This window comes from Plectropomus leopardus, chromosome 23 (genome assembly GCF_026936395.1).
Source record: "Plectropomus leopardus strain MGB_pleo_1.0 chromosome 23, ASM2693639v1, whole genome shotgun sequence".
NCBI classification, from domain to species: Eukaryota; Metazoa; Chordata; class Actinopteri; order Perciformes; family Serranidae; genus Plectropomus; species Plectropomus leopardus.
The window spans coordinates 6360348-6379662 of NC_142198.1; the positions used below are offsets into that span (position 1 = coordinate 6360348).

General features: G+C 38.3%; 4 protein-coding genes across 5 annotated transcripts in view; 2 read left to right on the forward strand and 2 right to left on the reverse strand.

The window, feature by feature from the left end:
* The window catches only part of LOC121962270 (uncharacterized), a 67356-nt gene extending 65742 nt beyond the window's left edge, over positions 1-1614 (forward strand). Inside the window, exon 6 of the mRNA XM_042512499.2 lies at positions 327-1614. Coding sequence (XP_042368433.2) covers positions 327-763 — 437 coding nt within the window. The 3' untranslated portion in view covers positions 764-1614. The remainder of the gene's footprint in view (positions 1-326) is intronic.
* Positions 1615-2802: 1188 nt separating this feature from the next.
* Positions 2803-19315, forward strand: part of LOC121962318 (prostaglandin D2 receptor 2-like) — a 144669-nt gene continuing 128156 nt past the window's right edge. Inside the window, exon 1 of one of the 2 annotated variants that reach the window (XR_015775698.1) lies at positions 2803-3166. The gene's annotated coding sequence lies outside the window, so the exon portion shown is untranslated. The remainder of the gene's footprint in view (positions 3167-19315) is intronic. The other variant, XM_088073591.1, reaches the window with a different exon arrangement.
* LOC121964978 (uncharacterized) lies at positions 6332-9562 on the reverse strand. The gene is made up of 5 exons (XM_042515148.2): positions 9508-9562; positions 8705-9391; positions 6883-7005; positions 6747-6790; positions 6332-6559 (listed from the first exon to the last, which is right to left on the reverse strand). The coding sequence occupies exons 1-5, from the start codon at positions 9554-9556 to the stop codon at positions 6440-6442; spliced, it is 1023 nt and encodes a 340-aa protein (XP_042371082.2). The 5' UTR covers positions 9557-9562; the 3' UTR covers positions 6332-6439.
* Positions 12980-19258, reverse strand: LOC121962400 (uncharacterized). The gene is made up of 6 exons (XM_088073758.1): positions 16916-19258; positions 16490-16831; positions 15134-15460; positions 13618-13749; positions 13483-13514; positions 12980-13404 (listed from the first exon to the last, which is right to left on the reverse strand). The coding sequence occupies exons 1-6, from the start codon at positions 16956-16958 to the stop codon at positions 13243-13245; spliced, it is 1038 nt and encodes a 345-aa protein (XP_087929884.1). The 5' UTR covers positions 16959-19258; the 3' UTR covers positions 12980-13242.

Below are 19315 nucleotides of genomic sequence, written 5' to 3' on the forward strand. Positions count from 1 at the left end.
TCACCAGTTTTTCTTGTAAATTTACAAATGTAATCACATAATATTATGATTTTTTTTCTTGTAAAATATAATTATTTTTGTAAAATTGCAACATTTTTTTCTTGATATAATATGGCTTTATTCTCATTAAATTAGGACTTCATTCTGGTAAAAATGCAGCTTTTTTCTCAGAACTATGACTTCACACGTAATATTATAACTTCATTTTTAAGAGCTCAAAAAGTTTTTTCTTTCACTGTGACCCTGATCATCCTTTGTACTAAATATAATTTATGTCCTTCAAAAAATCAAATACAAGACAATCCTTTTCTTCCTGTAAACTGTAGGAGCCAGACTCAAGGAAATAGTCCAGGGGCCAGCATCTGAGATCATCCAGCCAGGAGACTCGGTGACTCTGAACTGTACCGTACATGCCGGGAGCTGCGATGGAGAACACAGTGTGTACTGGTTCAGACATGGATTTCGCCACGGCATCCTTCACACACACGTGGATCGCTGCAAACCCGCCTCCACAGCAGGCTCTCCTTCATGTCTCTACCATTTGCAGAAGATGAACCTGAGCTCCTCTGACGCTGGAATCTACTACTGTGCCGTGGCCTCCTGCGGGGAGGTGCTGTTTGGTAACGGGAGCAAGCTGCTGGTCAAAGGTGACGACCAAATGACATCGGTGACAGTCCTAGTCTGGCTTTCCATCTTTAGAACTGGGTTTCTCTTCTTCTTTGTGACCGCTTGTCTCTGGATTTACATCAATAGACGCAGGTGAAGTTTTTATTAATGCATGTAGCTGTCCCAAAATGTTCACAGCTATTATATGTTATCATACAAAAATAATGTCAGAATCACACAGTTGTGTTGTCTGGCCTTCTTATACTGTCTTAATAATAGCTGAAATATTGTTTGTATGTAAAGATATAATTGAAATATGCAATACTTTAACAATACAAAAACAAAAAGTATCAGCAAAGTGTAAGAACAAGTTGAATCTATTGACTAATAAACCTGTACATTTTGTTCAGGTTGTTTAATCAACAGATTCAACATAAATGTTGTTTTGCTTTCTTACATTTTTTAAATCAAAGCAAATTTGACAAAGCTATTGTTTATTGTTGGAGATTTGATTAAAAACAGTTTATTTGTGAATGTTAACAAACTATCAATAAAAATCATGTAGCATCAAAGTAGTGACATCTGTTGACTAATCAAATTGAATTTTGTATTTTTTTTTTCCAAGTTGATAAGTCAATATATTCAATGTAAATTTTGTTGTTTGGGTGTCTTACATTTTTCAAAATAAATACCTTTGACAAAGCTATTCTTTAGGTGTGTATATAATTAAAAAAAAACATGCAATGCATTAATGGACAATAACAAAAGTATCAATAAAAAATCATGTAGCATCACAGTATGGAGAATACATTGAATCTATTGACTAATCAAACCACAAACTTGGTTCACTTGAGTGGTCAATTGATTAAACATAATTTGGGCTGTTTTGATGTATAACACCTTTAAAAAAAATTGACATAATATATAATTAAAAATGTGCAATATATATTTGTAAAAGAACAAAAAAGTATAAATAAAAATCAAGTAGCATCACAGTAGTGAGAACCAGTGAATCTATTGACTATTTTAATTTCATTTTTAAAAACTGTGTTTCAAAATGACAAAAAAAATCTACCTTGTACCTTGTAATCAACCCGTTAAGTTTGTTCTGCTTTTTCTAACCACAGCGCTTTATAACCTCTGATTTTTTTGCACGCAGGCTGTGTGCTGTTAAACACACTGTGTTGTGGAACATCAGTGAACCGCTGCAGCTAAATATGTCGTGGTGGAGTTACCCCACAGATTGTAGATAAGATGTCGCATTGGAATGTGTTTGTTGTTTCATGTCACACCTCTCTCTCCTTTTTTTTCTGTCTGTCAACTTTAAAGGCAATAAATAAATAAGTAATGAAATGAATAAGTAAGTAAATAAATAAATAACTGAACTGCTGGATCGACATCCCTTTTCTTGTGGTGCATTCAGATGCCTGTCACTTGCATTTAAACCTCTGTAACGGGAGAAAACTGGTTTTATTACTTGGTAAGAAATATTCTGCAAATTGCGAAAAAAAAAAAAAAAAAAAAAAGAGGGGAAAAGGAAATTGTCTAAAAATTAGCTAGGTGGAAAAATGTCCAGAAAACGATACAATTCTTCTAATTATGTATTTAAGAGTAGGTTACAAAAAAAGCCCAAATAATTAAACTAAAAAAAACCAAAACATTGTTTAAAAGCATTTTTTCAGGTTATTTTCTTTTATTCATTTTCCCTTTTTTTGTCTTCCTTTTTTCATATTTTTAGGTTATTTTCTTGTACCTTTTCACAAATGTCTTGCTATTTTGGGCCATTTCTTTTTAAGTTGCTTATCACCTTTTTCGATGTTCATTTTTTAATTTTTAGAGAAATCAAGCCAATGTGCTCAGAGTTTAAAGGTTAATTTAAAAAAAGTTACGGTGGCTGAGATTTCCTGACATTAGCAGCACATCAACAGCAGCAGCAGCTCCAATCCTCCTTCAGTGTCCGCACAAGATGTGTTCAGGGACACTATTGACTGTAGGTCATCTGTGTTCAGGCTGTTCTCAGAGCCAAATAAACTATTAAAAAATAAAATAAAAATGCTTAAAATGACACTTTGGGTAAGCCGCACTTGTGTGTGTAAAGCACAATTTAAATATAGCCTGTAACATGTCCTGTTTGGGTGAGTTTCGCATAAAAAGCGGAAAGAAAAAGTAGGAAACGGCCCTTTCCAACCTCGACAGGAAAGGGTGGGGAAGGAGATTGATGAGACGCACCTGTGAGCTCGGAGGTAAACATGTACCGGAGGAATCATGGAGGACCACAGACAGGAGTTACGGTCTCTACAGGGGAGATTACCTAAAGTTTAATCGACTTTCTGGACACCTTTGGTTTTAAACAACGACAAAAAAGTTAAAAAAGTGATGTTTGTAAAGGAAAATGGAGTTACTTTTGTTCAAAGAGCCAACTGGACAGTCACTTCTGAGGACTGCTGGGATGTTGACCTGGACTTCGTTTTATTTATTTATTTTTGTTGTTGTTTGTTGGACCTCTCTGGGTGAAGACATGTCTCCCTTTCTGGAACTTTCCTGGCTTCCTCTGCTTCAGGTCGGTTTGCTTTATTACTCCAATTCCGTGTGTTTTACCACAACACCTTAGCTTTGTCACTGGAAAATGAAGCCACCCCAACACACACACACACACACACACACACGCACACACACACACCATTTCCCAAACTGAAATTTTGAAAGATTATTTGTAGTCCTTTTTAATTACTTTAAATAAGGGACGCTTGAATTTCACATTGAATCCTAATCTGAAGTTGGTTTATGTTGATTTAATGGATACTGTGTTTCCTGAATGGCAGATTTGGGATTTGAAAAAGTATTTCATTTGTGTTCAAAAGTGTTCATTTGTGCTGTGAATTACCTGTTTTAAAAATGCAAAATTGAAAAAATACTGGGAATGTTTTCTAATTTTAATGTTTGTGGGATATGTGTCTGACCTGCAACCGGTATACTGTTACTGTTTACCTTGTGAAATCTGTGTGTGTGTGTGTGTGTGTCTCTGTTCATGCGACAATGTGGTCAAAACATGCTCAAAATTATGGTTTAATCTCATATGCATTATGGCATTTTGGGCCCCTGGGCACAGCTATGTGAAAGGCCCCACCACCTGTCCTAGGACTGTGACACATATGGACCTTGTTGTCATTTCATGTGTATATATGGTGGTTTTGTCCCTTTTGCTGTTACCTGGTGTCTATTTGAGGTGATTTCTTTGTCATTTTTTGGTCGTTTTATGTCTCCTTGCAGTGTCTCTTTTTGATTTTTGTTTCTGTAGTTGTGTCTCTGTAGTTGTTTGTGTCTCATTGAAGCAATGCTGTTGGAGTTTCTTTTTTAAAGGTAATTTTATGTCTTGTTTTTGGTCTTTCCATGCCACTTTGTTATAATTTTGTGACTATATATGGTGGTTTTGGCCGTTTTGCAGCTACTGGAAGTCTTTTTGTGGCCTTTTTGGTAATTTTTTACCTCTTTGTGAATGTTTGGCGACTTTTTATTGTTGCATCTTTGTAGTCTTTTTGTGTCTGTTTGAGGTCATTTTGTGGATTTTTCTTTTCTTTGTTTTTCTTGGTAGTTTAAAGTCTTCACCTTGTGTCTCTGTGCTTGCTTTGCTCCGTTTTGTAGTTATTTCAAGTCTCTTTGAGGTCATTTCCTATCTCTTTCATTTGTTTTGTGCCACTTTGCAGCTCCTTTGTATCTGTTGAGATCTTTTTAACTCTCTTTCTGGTCAGTACATGTTAATTTTAGCAACATTTTGCAGTTATAGACCTGACACTTTGGGCCCATGGGTCATTGCCTTATGGACCGCTCCTGTAATCCATCTATGATTGTAGTTGGAGCTACCACAGAAGCTATTCTGAGTATTTTTGCCAGGTTTTTATGTTTGTCTGTGGACAGATTTTGCCGGCATGATAGTGTCACAACTGTGCAGAATGTAGTCATGAAACTTAAGAGGTGTGCAGTTGAGCTCAGAAGAAAGGTCAAGTTCAAAGAAGAGCGTGGTCTGAATGAGTAGGCCAGACATAAGGCGCCTTACTTCATGCCCCTGGCTTCTGAAACTTTTTAGGTGTGTCACTGAGATCACAGTGACAGCCGAGTTTGAAGATGGGTGTGGTTTGAGTAAGGGCACCAAAAGAAGGGGCTAGGAGGTAGGGAAGGAGTCATTGCTTCCCCTCTTTTCTCCTTCATCTTCTTATTTTTAAGTGACAGTTTTATTAATATGATTTTCCTTTTGTTTGGTGTTTAGTGCTTACTTTGTATCTCTGGATACCCGTGCTACAGTACAGCTGGAGCACCTCCTGTGAGGACATTATTCACTACTACTGTGTGTGTCAAGTTCCTACACATCCCACAATGCACCTCAATGTCCTCTTGTCATTAGTCCTGGTACATTCACTTGTAAATTTGTGTTTTTTCCCCTTGAACCCTTTTTAACCTGAGCAAATTGGCTTGATTTTCTTCCAAAACACGAGAAGAAAGCAACAAACAGCAAGAGAAGAGATGACCCAAAAATTAGCGAGAAAGTAGTAAAAAGTGTGTGAAAAAGTACAAGAAATTACCTTAAAATTAGAAAAAAATAAATAAATTAAAAAAAGAACAAAAAACAAACATGGAAAAAAAAGAAATGACCCCCCAAGAAAGGTTTAAAAATATAATAGTTCTCTAACATAATTTTAAAAATTTAATCAAGATAATTCAATATAAATATATATTTTTTCTTTTTTTCCCTTAGCTTTTTAAAAATGATTTTCTAAATCCACTAATTTGTGGAACATTATTGATGAAGTGGCTCATTTCCTTTTCCCCTGCAACAAATTTGCACTGAATTCGAAGGTTTAAACACTTGTTAAAGGCATCCGAAAGCAGCGCAAGAAAAGTGATGTCGCTTCGGATTACAAAAAGTTAAATGACATTTTCAACGCAGCATAGTGGCATCTTTGCTTCTAAGCAATGCTGTGTTCACACAACAAGTGACACAGCAACAGGCTATAGATAATTTTCAAAATATGCCGCTGACATGAAGCTATACACTGATGCGTGACCAATCATATGTTTGTGTTTCCAGCTGCGGTCGTGTTATTTGATGCTATGCTAGCTTTGTGTGCATTTCTGTGCACACAGGATGCACTGGGGAGGGGAAATACAAAAGCATGGATATTTTTTTGACCAAATCATTTTTGATGACAATGAGTCGATATGCTTTGTGGCAAGTAGCACACACAAGCCCGTGTCCACATAGCTAAGTTTCTGTGCGTTTGAGCAACACACACAACATTTTCTGACTGGACCAGTGCTGCAGAGCGAACTACACAACCTGCGTATCATGCTTGCAGCTTAAGCCTCGTTGCATTAACTTGTTTTTTTCCACCTTGCTGTATCATGTCAGGGCGAGGGCAAACATAGTGACGTTAAGGAGCACTGTTTGACACACACACTACCTCAGTGTGTAGAGAAGCACTGATGTAGAGACATCCTGCCTGAAACCGCAAAGACAAAGACGTGACGGGGTCTGAGATCTGCTCTCTTTACCGTCAACTGCAAAGAGCTTCTCACATCTCCGGGTTTATGGCCGCTGGTGCAAAAAAAACAACTACAAAGAATGCTCTGTGGTGACTTTGGCCTTGTGTTTGTGAGCGGTGTGCTTATGATGTAAGTGATGCAGGGCTGGAAAAGGTCACAGCAGCTAGCCACACCTTTCTTTTTTTATAGTTAAGGAGCTTTTTATTGCAAGAAAAACATTTTTATTTATTGACTTTGGTGAAATTATCCTTTAAACAAATGTACAAAGAAACAAAGTACAGAAGCAGGTCCAGCTCTACTGCTTTACTCTGGAGTACACACATTCAGGCATGGTGTCGTCCCTCTGTCCTCTTGGTCTGTTGCTCTTGTGATCTCGCAGAGCAGCGTAGTGAAGGCTGTCTGCATCTTGACATAGCTGAAAAAATAAAAGCATTAATCACCATTTTGAAAAATACGGCTCAGCAGAGACATAGACGGAGCTCGGCAGGTTAATCATGTGTATAAATGATCACGTGGTCTAAGCCATTTTCTGTAAAAACTTGACGATTGTAGATGCTGTGGTATTAAAAACTGGCCATTTTTCAAAAGAAAATGATACTTACTGACATATTCGGAGCAGAAGTCGCTGAAAACGTTACACTACACTCTGATTGTGACACACAAAAAAAATTAAAGTTTCGTTAGTCAAATGCAATACGCGCTCAGTGCTCGCTGTCAGCTTCAAAGACTAAGAATTACCTGTACATTTGCAGGTTTTTCTGCTCATCTTGTACACTAAGAGAGCCAGTAAAACAACCAGGATGAGGGTCAAAGCCAAAGCTGCGCTCAAGAAATACACCAAGACTGAATAGTCCACCTCATCTGTAGAGAAAGGGACATCAGGAGACATTATAGATTTTTTTTCTTTCATTGAAGGATAATCTTATATCTTGAAATAATACTGACAGGCTCATTTGTACAGTAAAAGGGTTGTTGGTTGTAGTTTTCTTTATCTGCAAAGAAATCAAGTGTGCGCACATCCTCAAGGCGCACGACAAAACACGGTGTGAGGAGGATCTTGTAGATTGAAATGTTGCCTTGCAGAGAGAAAAAGAAAGTTAGACGTACTCATTTTGAGTCTAAAGGAGTGTGTAACCCAGGAATACCAGCTGTGTGTGTTGTGCTAACTAATTGGGGAAGGCAGCTAACAATAAGTTGGTTCATGGTAAAGTACAACCTAAAGCTTTAAGTACTGACATTGAGTGTAAATACTACATTTTTTGCTCAAGTAGAAACATTTAAACTCTTTGGGTCTCCCGCAATTTAGTTTCAATCTTCAAGATCTTCCTCACATCAATGTTTTTTTTTGTCGTGTATCTTGAGTACATTTGCTTAGATGTGCGATCACGCGATTTCTCTGCTGAAAATGAAAACTACGACAACCAATAATCCTTTTAATGTACAAATGGGCCAGTCAGTATTATTTAAAGCGAGACATCCAAAACTATCCTTTTTTTCCACATTGAGAGGAAAACAATCTATAAATCTAAACTTTTACTTGTGTCACCTGCAGCGAATTCTCGTCTCCTCGCCTCTTAGCACTGACTTTGTATTCACCGTGTGAAAAATTTGCCTTGCATTTGGCCTAAAGGCACCTGAACAGTGTGTAGACCTTTTTTTATGGCCTGTAATTTGCTCCTATTGACAATAGAGATCCCTTTTAAAGCAAGTAATCCATATGCCAGTTAAAAGACATATTGGTCAGTAGTTTATCTTCCAATCTGAATCTTTTTAGTACCATTTCCCATCTTTTTGTTGCCATGGGATTGTTTTTCTTGCCGAGCTGTGTTTAAGAGAGTCTATAGAGGGTTGTTGCTAATTGCCAAGACTCAACACTAGCAACACTCCTTAACCCAGTCCTCTGAGTAAATGTTGGAGTGGTATATTTCTCCAAACCAAACCACAGATATTTTACATTTGTACATTATTATGTACCAGATGAGTTGAAACATTCTGTTTCTTTACCTTTCAGCAATGCCTTGGTTAATTTTAGATTTAGGGACAAAAAAACCCTTGGATTTGGTTTGGGAAAAAAAAATCATGTTTTGGTTTAAAGTGCCCAGATTCTGTAGCAATGTCTTGGAAGTAAACGCACTGACGTCTTGGTGAAATTTGAACGGCTTTTCGTCGCACTATCCAACAGGTCACCTGTTACATCTTCTCCTCATGATGACAAAGTCAGCTCATATGCTTAGTCAATTTAGAGACGTTGTATGATACGCATAATCGTGTAAACATTGTATCTGTGGTTTGTAGAAATGTGCTATGCCAATAATTTCCTCTGGTGACTTGGCTGATATTCCTAAATGTAGCTGCCAGAAGAAAGACATCCACTTGATCAGGCTAATTCAAAATGCTGAAGACTGATATCAGCTTTGGATAAACTACGAAATTCTTTTACTTTAGATAATGTACCCAATATGTAAGTGCTAAATGAAGAAATGCTTAAAGATAAGTATACTTTAAGGATTTATCATCACTTGTAATTAAATAAGACAACTTTTGTGAGATGGTTACTCACCCTTAATGTCCAGCTTGGTCCCGTCTCCAAACAGTATGTGTCCACATGAGGCAACAGCACAGTAGTAGGTCTCAGCATGAGAAAGATTCAGGCTCTTCATCGGCAGGTTGTAGAAACAGGTGTGTGTTTGTGTGTTGCTGTTCCTCTCACACTGATCATTCCTGCCTCCATGGCTGTAAATGAGTCCTGGATGAGACTCCTCAGAGTATTTGAACCAGTAAACACTGTGTTTTCCATCACAGCTCCCAGTTTGAACTGTACAGTTCAGAGTCACAGAGCCTCCTGGCTGGATGGGCTCAGATGTTGACTGATGGACCGAAACTGGGACGTTCAAACCAGAACCCTTTACACTGACAGTAATGCTATTACAAAATTCAAAGTCCATTAAATTGCTCTTGACGCAGTAGTAAGTAGCTGAGTCTGATATTTGCAGTTCTGATATTTGTAGCTGATTTGTTTGCTTTTCATTATTCAGTGAGAAACGTTCATTCATGAATTCCTCATTAAAGGTGCCGTCATCATTATATGCGTAGAGTGTAGACACCAGCTTTGGTTGCTGTCCCAAAGTTTGCTTATACCAGAAAAACATCAACCCGGCATCACCGTCACACGAGCACGGCAAAGTCACATTCTCTCCAACGTCAACTGATTGAAAATGTAAAGAGTGTTTGGACGTTGTCACACGAGCTGAAGAGAAAATGAAGAGATGAACATAAATTTAAGTCGAAAAAAAGCATTAAAACATGTTAGAAGCAAACAGGGTTATAGAATAAAGTAAACAGGCAATATTAAGCAAAACTTACCCAAATTCACCACAATCGTGAAATACAGAGCAAAATTTGGAGGTGTCATCGTGCTTCAAGTGCTGTGATGAATGGATTTTATCTCTCTGCATTTCCACTCTTCACAGAGAAGGCTGAGTCTAACTGGCCAATCAGATTGGCCTATTTTGAAAACAGTGGTCACATGATCAGTTGCCCTCTAACCTGGCAGCTCTGGTTCTCATCCACAGCATCAACAGACTCACTACTTTGCATTGTTTATTTTAAAAGAATTTGCCACAAATGTAGACTCCGGAGTTGGAGAATAAATCTAACTATTTAATATCTGGACTGGATCAGTTTTCGTCTTCTTCAGTCAGTGTCTTTTGCAATCATTTAAATGTCTAAAACCCGAGAAAACTGATTTGACTTAAAAAAAAAAAAAAGTGGAAAAAAAAATCAAAAGCAACCTGGCAAGAAATGGCCAGCAAATTGCAAAAAAACAAGCAATTGATCTTAAAATTAGCTGGGATGGAGTATTAGATTTTATCGAATATCTAGAGGAAAATACCAAGAAAACTATATTTATAAATAAATATATAATAATTCTAAAGATTTCTTTATTTTTATATTTTTGGGGATTTTCTTGAGGTATTTTTTTTTTTTTTTTAGCTATTTTCTTTCTAATTTTTGGAGCATTTTCTTGCCAAGTGGCTCATCGCACTCCCATGTTTTTCCAAGAAATAAAGCCACTTCGATAAGGTTTCAAAGGGTTAAGATAACGTATTCAGGAACCCAAATGTCGCTCCTCTAAAACTCTGCTGTTTGATCCATCGCTCTGTAGCTCATCCATTCAGCAGAGTTGGATGACCATACGTGGTTTTGCCCTCTGGATGGAGACGTGTTGAATTCTGTGATATCTCCAGATGTTCTTAAACAACCACTAACGTAACAAGTAAGCACGCTGCAGACCAGTTAGCAAAAGTGTGGACATAATAACTGTGTGTGAGGCAGTCACAAAATCTAAACACAAGTGGCACAAGTAGTCGACGCACGATCGGCACAGGTGTGAACAGAGATGTCTCTTGTCCAGTTTTGTTTGGGTCACCAAAACCCATGTTCATACGCGGTTTAAACAGGCTCTGTGACAGACTTTTTGGGGTATCAGCTGATGAACTCAGAGGTTGTACCTACATGGTTTGGCCACTGTGTCAATATAAAGTCTGGTTCACTTCCTTGGGGCTTGGGATGTGCAAATAAAGGTTAATGATGTTAATCCCAAGTTGTTCGGCCTCTTCAGTGGTTCAAAAAAAAAAAAAAAAAACACAGAGACCATGCTACTTAGTTTCCACATGAAAGCTACTTACAGGAAATTTGTGTGAATTTTGTGTGTAAGGAAAGACTTTACAAAAGTGTCACTTTGAGGAGAGTTCTAGTTAACATAAGATGATCTTATTCTCACTGTTTTATTATATAATTCAGTCCTTTCCTGGTGAGGTCTTGTTTTTGTTGTTCATCTACCCAGCATGCTATCTACCTACATACCCCCATTTCACACATCTACCCTTTGCAAAGTCTTGTTTGTCTCGGTTTGTGTCTGAGCCGCTGTACGCTGTGGCCTGAAGGCTACAGGCCATTCTTCCTGTGTTCAGCTAGGACTTAAGTTTCCACTCGCAGAAACCTGTTCACAGTAATTCACACCTCATTTACCACAGCAGTCAGAACAGAAGTCAAAAGCACTGAGCCTAGCCAGGTTAAAGTTGCACCCCCGTGCTCACACTTCTGGTTAGAGGAAGGTATTAATAGATCAGAGGGGATTTTTTTGAGCATATCTATGCCTTATCAGTGCTTTATATTACTGTATACCACGTCTTTTTCTGTGGGTACGTATAGATTTTACTTTGAAGACTAAGACCACGAGTGTGGCACAAAAGCTTTTAGCTGAACGTCTTTGTAACTGTAAATTGCTGTTGATAACTTTGTGTTAAAAGCTTTGCTTTTTCTGTGTCATGGCCTTTGTAAAGTGCAGTGAAAGTGTGTGTGTGTGTGTGCGTGAATGGATATTTTTTTACCTTGCATGTCCAGAGTGCCAAATAATAGTCTTTTAGTTATTTGAGGTGTTGAACAGTGTCACTTTTGTAGCCTACTATTCACTTCATTGTGTTACTTGCCTTAAATAGCAATTATTTACCAAAATCAGCTCCTGGTTTTCTGTCTATGCTGTACTATATTAAAAGGCCAGATTACTCATTTACTTTGAAAAACAGATTTTTTTTTCACCCACCCGGGTATGCCATGTGCTCGTAGTTTTATTTGCTCGGGTTGTGAGATTATCTCTGTGATTTGAGGTGCCACCATACCTTCAAACAACGGAGGTGAATGAAATGTGTGTTGCTATAAGCTTTGAAACATTACTTTTGTTATTCGGATGATCTAGCTGTGAGCCTTTTTTCATCTGAGCTTTTTCAGATTATAGAAACAGTAAAGAAATAGTCCCATATTAGGGTGGTGGCAGAAGGTTCAGAGGTAGAGATCACAAAAGTTTGGCCAATTAAACAAAACCAGACACTTTGACAATTATGTGAGGAAATAGCTTTCTATAAAGCCCCTTTCCGACTGGACAAAAAAATCCCCTCACTAACATATGTTCACATCTGCTTTTGGATTTAATGGGAAAGGTAACTATTTGTATTCTCTCTTGGGACAACTGACTCTACAGGTGTCTGGGTATTTATTGGCTCCAGCTTTGATCGGCTTCAATCAGCTGTAAAAGAAATCCAACACCCTGATGGGCCTGCTAATTTTAGTCCCTTTACAGCGCGATGCAATGACAGGCCGCCACAAAGTATCATTTATCTCTGTCCAAACTGTGCTCAGACATCACTCTAAATTCGGCCGCAACGTTTTTTAGAGCAACAGAATAAGTAAGAGATGTAACAAAGAAGTAACCACCTTAAAATTTTCACCAGTCTACATGTTGCTTTCTCCTATTTGGTAATCTGTGTTCTGGTGCGGCCGTGACATTGACGTGACATGGTGGGAAAAAAAAACATAGGCTACTGCTAAGCTGTGTACACAGCTCTACTCCACTAGCAATGGTAAAGCTTTTCCTTGTTTAACAACTGCCGTACGTGCTCTTAGTGTGGAGAGAAAAGGGTCTATTGTGGTTTGAATGCCCCTTTAAAACCTGTTGAGTTTCTTAGTTGTACACTAGTAATGTCTACAGTAGCGCCTATTTTTCTTAGAAATTTTTAGCCAATTTGAGCTTAGGTTTATTCCATGTCCAGTCGTCCAAAAGCTAACAAAATCTGATGTCATATACCTGTCAACCGGTCATATAAAGGACCTGATTTTCCTTTTGGCCAGTGCCACACTACAGCTGGCACCAATACTCAGTAACAATTGACTGTCAACCTGTACTCAACTAACTTGTGATTTTGGCTGACACAGTAGTTTACTCTTTAATGGAACCACAGAGAAATGACGAGTCAAAGAAAAACAGGTCAAACAGAAGTTTGGCGAATCATGTTTTATTTGAAAACACCATTATCATACAGAATTATGCTAGACAAATGCAGACTGCAGTACATTCAGTTATCTGTAACAGCACACAACAACAGTATTATTTTCATGTTGTGATAGTATGTGTAATTTCCAGTGACGGGCCTTATATAACGATAAGATAATGACCTCCTTGGACATATTTGATGTTTTTGTGCCACTAAATTAAAGATATACATTTAATAGCAAGGCATTCCTACTCCATCAGTCTTTAAGTTACTTGGTTTTCTCACCTTCCAAAGACGAAACCTCTCGGTTCTGTTGACAGTCTTTGATGTCAGAATAAACTACAGAGTCTTCACTGTATTTCACTGTTACTCGTTTGGAGGGGAGGCTTCTGGGGGCCAAACACACAGCTTCATAGGTAACTGCACCAGTCTGAAAAAATGGAAATTAAAACGACTAAGATAATGTGGTGCAAATCTTATGAAAAGGTCGTATACGGTTGACTCTTACCTGATTGCCTTCAGAAGATTCACTGATTGCCTCTGAAAAAACAAAGATAGATCTGTTCCAGATAGAGCAGAAAGTAACAGAATCTGGATCTGATTGTGCTTCAGAAAAACAGCTCATGGATATGGTTTTAAGTACCTGTGGAGTCTTTCCTCTGAATTTTGCAAATTGTCCATATGAGAACGAGTGTCACAATGCCAAGAATGATGTTTGAAAGCATCAGTGCAATAATGGTTGGACTCAGTTCAGGGGGTTTGGTGACTGCAGTTTCTGTGGTAAAAAGAAAAAAATAAACAGTGCTTAATTGAGTTTTTTTTTAAAAATACAAATAACTAGCAGTGCCTCCATCAGATAAACAGAGTTATGTATTCTCTACTTTGGACCGGGCTGAGTACATTCTAGTTTTTGACACTTTTAATACTTTTAATACATTACATAGTGCTTGAATTTTGAAGAGTAATTTTACCCAAAGCATGCGCATGCAACATTTTTCTCTGCATACATATCATATCTGGCCAAGCAAATGGTTTTGGTTTACATAGGGTATCTGTTGTCAACCAATACAGCAGCCAGGTATTTTAGAACTTAGTACTAAACCTTAACCATGACCCTGTTAGTGCTTTACCATATATTCACTTTAACTCTGCGTTTCTGTTGCCTAACCTTTATCATATATCAGATACTGTATAATCAGTGTTTCCCACTTAAATAGACTTTATATTTGGCGGTAGCTGATGACCCGACGTTGGTGATAATGTTTTATTTTTGTGTTCCTTTTGTATCATAGTGTCCCCTTTCCAAATTCGGATATCTTTGCGGGTCCATGAATGCAGCGCAGACAGAGCTCTCCATGACCTTTTTTTTTTTTCTTCAGCAGCAGTTTGTGATTTGCAGGAAGGATAATCGATCTATCGATCCATTCAGAGTTGATCAGATCAGATCAATGGATTAGAGGAACTGCTGCGTGTGAATGCAAACTTTTATTCCCAGCAGGATTAGTGTCACTTTTAGTACCTAGCAGCATTGTGCTCCATCTGTGCCCATAGTATGCTCTGCGATACAGTATATATATATATATATATAAAAATAAAATGTATTAATCGGGTCACCACCAAATGAATGTGTGGGGAAACCCTGACATCTGCCCTAACCTATTTTTCTTTAACCTTAAAGGTCCAGTGTGTAAGAATTAGGGGGAACTTTCGGTAGAGAGGGACTGGACCCCCCATGATGCACCGCCGTGTTTTTACAGTAGCCCAGAATGGACAATCAAAACACTGGGTCTAACACTGGCTGTTTGTGTTTTGACATTAGTGAGGGCCACTGCAGGGCCTCTGCACACTTGGAAAGGAAGGGGTGAAGGCAGGGTGATTCAGTTGGTTGCAATCTGCTGCCTCACCATTTGGATTTAGAAAGGATCGATGAAGAACAGACCAGCGAATAATTTCAGATCTAGCTGGCCTTGGAGTTTATCTGTGGGTTTGCAGCATTGTTTCATATTGATGTTCTTGTCCAGTAATACTGCTTAACACAGGAAAGCGAATAACTTTTTTTTTGTTGGTCTGAAAGCACCGTCAGCTCCATGAAATTTGTTAATGAAAAATAACACTTGTAAATTTGTATTTATAGTTTATAATGCCAGTTTCTTGCTTACTGTGAATATCAATCCTGGTCCCGTTCCCAAACATCGTTCGTCCGCATGAAGTCACAACACAGAAGTAGGTTCCAGCATCATCACAGCTGAGGTTCCTCATGGGAAGGTTGTACACACAGGTAGATCCAGTCCTCTTGCAGACGTCGTTTCCAGAGGAGTAAATCATTTGTGGAGCAGAATGAAGAGAGGTTTTCAGCCATGTGACACCGATGTGTTCTGCTGCACAGAGGCCGGTGTGAATGTAACAGGTAAGAGTCACAGAGTCTCCCGGCTGGACTGATTGAGATCCCAGTTGCCTGACTTCTGAGTCACTGATCATGTTTGTACCTTGGAGGAGAAATCAGAGAACATTATGTTCACATTTGGCTGAAGTTACCTTGAGCAAATAGTTTGCTTCAACAATGCAATGCCAGGAAAAGGCTGTTATTGTACATTTCTGCAAAACATGCATATGTCACATTATAAAATCATTAAGTAGGTTTAGCCTAAAAAAAACACATGGTTATGGTTATTAAAAGATAATGTTTTTCATGCCACTTTCACGGTAGGAAATTCAGTGATATCATGGTAAAACATGGCCAGTTTTGTTTGTTCGTCTTTAGGAATGGTCTGCAGTGGTCTAAAACTTGGCAGATGGCTCACCCAGGTGTCACGCCATCCACCCTCCCCTCCACACCCACGTTTACGATGTCACTTTAGAAATGTAATGACATGTACCAGTAATGTGTTTGTAGTTTGCAGAAATGTACAATGCCAACATTTTCCTTAGCCAAGCTGGCTTTAACCCTTTTATACCTGGAGCCACATTGTTTTCCTTGTGCTACATTCAGATGCCTCTCACACGTCTTTAAACCGTTGAACCCTGAGCAAATTGGTGCGAGTCCTTTCAAAAATATGGGGAAGAGCTAATGAGCAACATGGTACTAAATGTTTCACAAATTGCAAGAAACAGAAAAAATGTTATGGGGGAAAAAATTAAAAAGCTAGGGGAGAAATCTAAACATACAGATGTAGCCACGGTTCTATGAATCCTGGATGGAAGGATGAAATAAAACTTTATTTATATTTAAAATTCTGTTAAAAAAAATGTTTTTTTGGAAGCACTTTGTCTTGGTCATTTCCGTGTTTTTTTAGACTTCCATTTCTTTCTTTCCTTTTGTTTCTTTGTATTTATTTATTTAATTTTACTAATTTGCAGGTAATTTTCCTACTCTTTTACTAATTTCTTGATAATTATTGGGTCATATCTTTTTTTTTTTTTTTTTTCACTTAATGCCTTCTTCCCATGTTTTTGAAAGAAATCAAGCCAAATTGCTCAGGTTTCAAAGTTAATAATAAACACCAAAGAGTGATTACCTTTCACCATCAAAAAGGTTCCTGATCCGAACTGAATTTTGTTTAAGTGCAGGACTCCACAGAAGTATGTTCCAGCGTCGTCCCATGTTGTTGCAGATATGCTCAGATGATTGTTGTTTCTGTCAAATTTGACGGAATAACGGTGAGATTCATCGGCAAATACACTCCGATTATACTTCATATGGAATGCTGCCACAAGCTGTAATCTCTTCGCTGTGGTGTATTTGTACCACACTCTTTTTTCCAGCTCACTCTTTATGTAACATTTAATGGTAGCTGAGTCTCCGAGCTCCGCTGTTTGGAAAGGAACAGGCTGAGAGATGTCACTTGACTGTGCCACACCTGAAATAATACAGAGAGCATATAGTCAGCTTTGTGTGTAAATAAGTTAATTTAAGATTTCGTAAGTGGATTTTTTTTACTTACCCAGAGACCAGAGCAGGAGAACATCCACAAAGTAGAGCATCATCTTGTCTACTTCACAGGTCTGGCTTCTCCTCCACAACAGTTCTGACTTAGCGAAGCATCAGACGACTTAACAAATTCATCTCTTGTCCTACATTTGGCCACATATGTCAAGTCTGATTGGTACATCGGCCTCACCTTGCAGAACATGATTGGCTGAAGCAAAAAAAAAAAAAAAAAAAATGCTGTTTTGTCGTCAAACTGTACAGTAGGTCATAACCTCTTTGATATTCAACTGCAACACAGAGGTAAACCGCAGTGAGGCTGCCAAAATGAAAACTGCAGTTTAAAAGCAAACTTTCCAAGAGAAAAGAGGTTTTGGTTCATTTCTTGATCATGATCAAAGGGACAGGTGACCTAAAACTCAAAGTGTGTCTGAATGCAAAGGGCATTTAGTTGAGAAAATGTACGTAATGGTAGCAATTAAAAAAAAAAAAAATTCCAACAGCTGCTGTGCCATGGTACTTGTTTGCACTGACCTGAATGAAGTGAGCCAAATGGGGAAGTACGACATTGTAGAAAAGAATTTATGCCTTTTGGTTGTATACCTCCACCAACCAGTCAAGTTGCAGTTCCCATCCATGTCAGTCCAGTCTCATATCGGGTCACGACGATGCCTCCAAATATGTATGTGCTGCAAAAAAGCTACAAATTCTAAAACATGGATGCTCTGAAAACAACCCCTCTCCTGACAGCAAAGAACATTCATAAAATCAGAAGAGTTTCGAGGTGAAGACCCAAGATTAGTGTCACCAATTCAATATCTGAGCAGATGTCTGCCCCTGGTTGACCTTTTATGGTTGACCTTATAAAATGACATCACTTCATCATTTTATTCTATTTGACATTTGTGTGAAATCTGCCACAATTAGCATATGATTTCTTGTGAGTTCACAGTGACCTTTACAGTTCACAGTTAATCTTAGAGTCCAAATGGGTGTTTGTGCCAAATTGGAGATAATCTTTGATATGAATTACGCAACTGAGAAAAATACATTAATCTACATGGCTGGATATCATGACAGGTATACAGAGAAATATGCTTTTTCCAATTTTTGTGATCTGATTTGATATGTAGAAAAAATAGTAGTGCGCACAATCCCAAAATGTATCTTAGCTCATTTAATTATTTGGGGCAAATGTGGACACCAAACAAGCAAGCGGTGTTGGTTTGCACACGAAATAATTTAAATTTGCACTTTGGAAGCCCTCAGTACAGCAGCTATTATGGCACCAAATGCACAGGAGCCTAATGCAACCGTTAGGCACAGAGGCAATGGAAAGTAATGCAGTGTAACAGGGGGCATGCACAAATCATTGCACTATATGATGTTGTTTTTTAGAAAAGCTTGTTTAATGAGTTCACGGTACAGTAAAGCTTAACATAATTCATACTGAGGTAAAATTCTATTCACAAAAAACACTGACACTAATGTGGTTCTGTCTAATTAAAGGAACAGTGTGTGGGCTTAAGTGGCATCTTGCTGTGAGGTTTGCAGACTCTGTGAACCTTTCCACAGAGGTCTCTTCCTCTCTAAAACACAAGTGGACCAGCTGATTTAAACTGGTAAAAACACTGAAGAAAGCTGTGTATCCTCGACGCTGTTCAGCTCGTCACAGTGAGGCCGCTAACCCAGCACCTGCTCACGTTTGCTCACTTGTTCATAACTTCAGATCCAGCCAAATCTGTTTGCACACTTGTGAGTAGCTGTCATCTTCAAATTTCTCGCTTGAAGTTTTTATCAATCCCTCCCCCTCTGTCGAGACTTGTGGCTCACTGTCTGAGAATTTCATTTTTCTTTTTCTCTCTACCTGCCTCATTCTCGGCACAAAGATAAAAATAATTTCACAGGAATAATTGCAATCAATGCAAAAACATTTTTGCAAATTGCTCTCAGCTGCAAAACTTTATGTGCAAGTTTGTGCTGTAATATCATTTGTACAATAGTTTTTGTGAATCAAGCATTCACACGGGGCAGATAGCAGTTGCAAATGATACGCAGTTCATGTTGCCGTCAGCAGCTGCAATTCGTTCCTTGTGAGTTTGTCCCACCAGATTTCATTGCTAACGGCAGAGTCTGCCATTTTTGTGCTAAATTGAAAAGGCCAACATATGTACAAGGCATTCCCAGGAAATGACAGATGCATGTAATCCAGCATTACTGTTTGTCATTATGTCTCACCGTCTGCTTTTCTGCATTCACGTGGCAGATTACAGGTGGCTTTGGCTGTGAAGCAATCAAAGAATATGCACTGCACTTGGACGACTACTAATGCCATGTGCAGTATAAAAGTCCATTACAAGAGCTCATGGCATGACAGGAAAAGATAGCTCCTCCAGGAACGTTTGATTAAGAATTC

Excerpts from the sequence above, each read along its gene's own strand:
- LOC121962400 (XM_088073758.1), bottom strand. The coding sequence starts at position 16,958 with ATGATGCTCTACTTTGTGGATGTTCTCCTGCTCTGGTCTCTGG. Across the intron at positions 16,832-16,915 it reads TCTCCTGCTCTGGTCTCTGG|GTGTGGCACAGTCAAGTGAC; the intron begins GTAAGTAAAAAA and ends GTATTATTTCAG. Across the intron at positions 15,461-16,489 it reads AACCTTTTTGATGGTGAAAG|GTACAAACATGATCAGTGAC; the intron begins GTAATCACTCTT and ends TTCTCCTCCAAG.
- LOC121964978 (XM_042515148.2), bottom strand. The coding sequence starts at position 9,556 with ATGACACCTCCAAATTTTGCTCTGTATTTCACGATTGTGGTGAATTTG. Across the intron at positions 9,392-9,507 it reads CACGATTGTGGTGAATTTGG|CTCGTGTGACAACGTCCAAA; the intron begins GTAAGTTTTGCT and ends TTTTCTCTTCAG. Across the intron at positions 6,560-6,746 it reads CTTCTGCTCCGAATATGTCA|CTATGTCAAGATGCAGACAG; the intron begins GTAAGTATCATT and ends TTATTTTTTCAG.